This window comes from Nelumbo lutea, chromosome 4 (genome assembly GCF_056320005.1).
Source record: "Nelumbo lutea isolate HS-2025 chromosome 4, American lotus-T2T, whole genome shotgun sequence".
Lineage (NCBI taxonomy): Eukaryota > Viridiplantae > Streptophyta > Magnoliopsida > Proteales > Nelumbonaceae > Nelumbo > Nelumbo lutea.
This window is the reverse complement of record NC_142687.1, coordinates 99752471-99757220: the sequence shown is the minus strand read 5'-3', so window position 1 is coordinate 99757220 and position 4750 is coordinate 99752471. Positions and strand designations below refer to the sequence as shown.

At 36.4% G+C, this 4750-nt stretch overlaps 1 protein-coding gene across 1 annotated transcript; it reads right to left on the bottom strand.

The window, feature by feature from the left end:
- Positions 1–285: 285 nt before the first annotated feature.
- LOC148862174 (dehydrogenase/reductase SDR family member FEY-like) lies at positions 286–4546 on the bottom strand. Its single transcript, XM_088941630.1, has 8 exons — positions 4001–4546; positions 3364–3481; positions 3106–3223; positions 2324–2460; positions 1584–1685; positions 1180–1278; positions 1053–1101; positions 286–666 (listed from the first exon to the last, which is right to left on the bottom strand). The coding sequence occupies exons 1-8, from the start codon at positions 4192–4194 to the stop codon at positions 434–436; spliced, it is 1050 nt and encodes a 349-aa protein (XP_088797756.1). The 5' UTR covers positions 4195–4546; the 3' UTR covers positions 286–433.
- Between the last annotated feature and the right edge of the window lie 204 nt (positions 4547–4750).

The following is a 4750-nucleotide window of genomic DNA, read 5'->3' as shown; positions in this document are numbered from 1 at the left end:
CCTTAGAATCGAACTGAACTAATCTATACTCACCCCTAAATGACCCAAGACTCCAAACTCAACCTAGATTTTGCCTTTGCCCGGCCAACCTTCCCTAAATTTCCATTAATCTTCTTTCCAAGCTAGTGACATCTAGAAGAAGCTAAAATGTCGACCTTCTTACTAACAACCCTTTTCTCTGTTTGCCTCCCATACATTTGTATTAGTGCAAATAACTATTCTCTGTTTAATTCTATCTCTTCCATTAACCTCCTTTAGCTTTATAGTCAAATGGTATATAACTTATGAGGTAAACCAAAGGGATGGAAAGTATTAAACTGAATGCTCAGGTGGGGTACAAGTAATTAGCCCTTTATTAAAGGGTTTTGAAGTTTTGGAACCATAGATATTGGAGAACAAATAACAGACGTTGGAAATTAATATAGACAGATGATTATACATTTTTATTCAGTTTTTCGTTAGTATTAGCGATCATTTGGGGGAGATAATTATCTTCTAATTGCAAAATCTCCAGTGTCTTCTTCCAGACATCCAAGCATGAATCCATATTACCTACATGGGGTGATACTCTTCCTGGTTTGCAGTTACATGAGTAGTATGCAAAACCATTGTCCAGGTCGTCAGCCACCTGATCGCTTGATGCACAGAAGAGGACACTCCTTGCTCCTAGAATAGGTGTATAACAAGTTAACAAGCAAATCTTATAGTCTACTTGGTTCAGACAAGAATTATCGGAATGGGAATTGGAATCAATTGGAATGGGATTTAATTCCCAAGGGAGGAAGGGAAGGGAATGGCCATTCCTTAAACTGAGAGAATGCCATTCCACCAGGAATAGAAATAGTATTCCGATTCCGCCCAACCAAACTATTGGAACCGGAATGGCCCATTCCAATTCCGATTTCAAACCCCTATTCCCATGAATCAAATGGACCTAAATATAATTCACATTGAAGCTGTTCATTGAGGGAGGTTTAGTTAGAGGTTGATCTATTTGAACTAATATATGGTAAATTTGATATATATAGGCATTCATAGTGATAGTTCATTACCCTCATCAGGGTCGAACATCCAGAATGATTTCTTCTGGAAGCTAGGAACCTGAAAAAAAATTCAATTAATACATCAGCTAATTAGCTCAATCTTCCATAACAAATCAAAGTACAATAAATCTCTTACCAATTTGGTGGTGACAATTCCTGGATGTACAGCAATGCATTGAATGGAAGCTATCTTCTGTTCTAAGAGACTGTTAGCCAATATCTTGAGAAACATAAGCTGTATCAAATGAAAGATAAATAATTTAATTAGAAGTAGAAAGGAGATTATTATAAGTTGTTATTTGTTAGGAAAGAAGGCTGAAAAGTACTTTATCCTCAACTCAAATATATCATTATGCATGTATCAAAACCAAATAGACGTGCCCTTAAAAAATGTTTATTATGAAGAGAAATTAATTAGGTCATCTACTTTATTGAAAACCAATTATAACTATAATTTTGCATCGGTCAAATGAAAATTGTAATTTCTGTGAAGTTGATAACATCCATATAAGTAAACGAGAGGGCATTAATTGCTTTTACATGTGCAAGCTTGCTGGCTGCATATGCTTTCATGCTGCTGAAATTGTGCTCTTTAACCTTGCCCCTCCAATTTTTGGGCTCCATGATTGCACAATGATGAACCTGAATGTAAAATAAACAGGAATTAATCATACAAACCCAACACTCAAAATATTTTTTCCCACTAATTATTTGGTAGTAACAATAGATAATTGTGTAAAAGAAAAACTCTCATCCCTTGTAATAGTTAATCCATGATTATCATTTAGAAAAAAAAAAAAAGCCTCATAATATCTGTTTGATGGGTCCAGTCAACCGTCTTGCAAAGCAGAGAGAACATGGAAATGCAAGGTTTAATTAACAGACACAAAAATGGGTTAGAGAGGGGGATTAAACCGTTTTGCACGACTTAGTTTAATCAACCTAGGCTTGAACTCATGGTTTTCTAAATCGGACCGGATGGTTAAATCAGAAAAATGGGAACCGGTTAGGTAATCGGTTCCATTTCACTCTAAATTTGCTTTTTTAGACAAAAACCATTAATTTTGTCAGCGACCCACTGATCCGGGCAGTCAAATCGTTGATCTGTTGTTGGCCGTAAATCAGAATGGGCCGTTCATTCGCCCTGCGAACTGGTCGCAAAAACAATTTTCTATCCGATCCGATTTTAAAAACCTTGGTTGAACTAATTATGTATTTTTTCTTCAGCATTTCATCGTCTTATAATTTAAAATGGATAAGACAAAGCAGGAGGGAATTACCACAGAATTAACATTGACAATTCGAGAAGATGGAGCTTTGAGAAGGGAGGGTAAGAGAAGGAGAGTCAACAGCGCCGGTGCTACATGGTTCACTTGTATATGTTGCTCGAGCCCATCCACTGAAAATTGCTGTGGCTCTGTAGAGTATTAGAAACCCGAAAGGCAAATAAGGAGATAAAGAAATAAAAAGAGAAGATAATTCTTAATTAATAACAATTATATATTTATTAGTAGATAAAACAGTGCTATATAAAATTGTAAAAAATAGTGGAAGTTTTCAGAATCCTAAATTTTTTTACAAAGAAAATATATAAACTAGAATACCGTTCATAGTAATATTTTTAAAGAAAATAAAAAATAGAATTTTGCAGATCTATTTAGGGTTAAAAGAATTTATAAAAGAGAATAAATTTAATAGTTATTTGAAAGTTTTGGGACATATATATACTATAGTTCTTAAGAGTGAAAATGTCATAAATTTCCCCCAGCTATAGAATCTACAATATTCAACCCTTCTCAGAATCTACAATGTTCTAAAACAACTTATTTCTTGTTAGAAAAGGATTGATCATCTCCAGATCAATCAGAACAAATTAATTAATTAATGTTCTTAATGTTCTAACAACCGAAAAACTTGTTGATGAACCTGGAGCGGCTTGCCCATGTCACTCTTCTCTTAGTATACAATCCGATGATGGCAATGCATGGTCTCTGGTTCTTTCATCGCTGTTATAAAGATCAGATCTTCTTCTACACAGACTAAAATTTTATTTATTAATTACCTCCCATCAGTAGAACTCCGGCGTTGTTGATTAAAATATGCAAGGGCACCGCCCGTTGCTCCCAGACTTCGGCAAACCGCCGGACGGAGGCAAGGGAGAGGAGATCCAGCTCCATGACCTGTGTGATTAAGCAATGTCAGTCTGAATAAAATAATAATAAAAGAATTAAACTGATGGAATGAAACAACTATAGTGGAATATTGAATAGTGAATACTACTACTCTACTGCATGCACTTTATAGCCAGGGCGCACGATACCTCAACATTAGGAACTTTTCTATAGTGCGCCTCTACCGTCCACTGACGTGCTATGTCGCTTGCAGCCTTGGTGTTCCTGCAAGCCATGATAACGTGGGCCCCCGCGTTTGCTAGTTCCCTGTTGCATGGAGAGATCAACACACTGATGACTACTGACCCAAATTGTAATATCATTATTTGCCTGTATACGCCATCTTCAAATTATATAAGTTTTTCCACTTTTGCTTTCTCTTTTTCTCTTTTGTGGGGTTTTTTTGTTTTCTTCTTTCTATCTATATACTGTGTTCTTCAAAGGAACCAAGACAGAAACTTCTATAATCTATATTTCATTTTGAGAAGAGAAATTGAGAAGTTGTTCTTCTTGACATTATCTTGACAAAACTAATAATAAACACTGCTAAATTCAAAACATGTAATTTGTAGCCACACTTCTATCAATCTAAGATGCATATTTCTTGCTCTGTCTGTTTGAATGGAATTAGAAAAGAGCAATCTAATAAATGCTTACCATATATTAGGAAAATGGCCGAGGAATGAAGAAATTAAGATACTGATCATCAGGGCATGCTAGCTTTTTGTTGTATATATAAATATATATGTGTGAGAGCCTGATCGAGAGGGAGAGAAAAGGAGTTACCTTGCCGTATGAAGACCGATACCGCTGGTTGCGCCGGTGACGATGACGGAAAGACCAGACAGATGGTTGGGTAGGACGGAAGAACAAGGTAGATAATAAGTAAGGAGTTTCTGGCAAAATATCTCCTTCACCACCTCCCACAGACCCCCTAATCTTGCCCTACTCTCCATGCTCTCTCTCTCTCTCTCGATCATCCAAGTTCTCAACAAGGTTTTAAGCAAATCAATGACCGATCGATCGATGTTAGTATTTTACACAGTCCCAATCTTTAGAGGCTTGAAATGATGACAATTATGAACAGCCAAGATCCAACAAATTAAAACTAGCTAGCTAGGGAAAGAAACACCCCCGTCCCCCTGAAAGCTACATATGCCCATATTTATATGTACGAGCCCTAGCTATGCTGAGACTGCTTACAAGCCACCACATATTAAATGGGGTTTAGGGTTTCGACACTGTAGATTCACCGATCGAAATACTTATCTATGTAAGGGTACGGTTGTTTCTCTGAACCTGGATCAAAGTTTCAAACGCCACACCCATGGTGATGAAACATATGTCAGACCATCAGCTTTTAGATGTTTCACTACAGACGTGTCAATTATATGCATGCATGAAGCATGAATGTACGTAATATATATATATATATATATATATATATACGTACGTATGTATGTAGGGTTTTGTCACTTGTCACAACGCTAGCTGGTGGAATTTCACAAGGACTAATTAATATACACACCTCATGAT

What these genes read in the sequence shown, in the direction of transcription:
- LOC148862174 (XM_088941630.1), bottom strand. Translation starts at nt 4,194, where the DNA reads ATGATCGAGAGAGAGAGAGAGAGCATGGAGAGTAGGGCAAGATTAGGG. An exon ending in CGGAGTTCTACTGATGGGAG is followed by an intron (nt 2,461 to 3,105) that starts GTAATTAATAAA and finishes AATACTCTACAG; the next exon opens with AGCCACAGCAATTTTCAGTG. An exon ending in TTGTCAATGTTAATTCTGTG is followed by an intron (nt 1,686 to 2,323) that starts GTAATTCCCTCC and finishes TTTTACATTCAG; the next exon opens with GTTCATCATTGTGCAATCAT.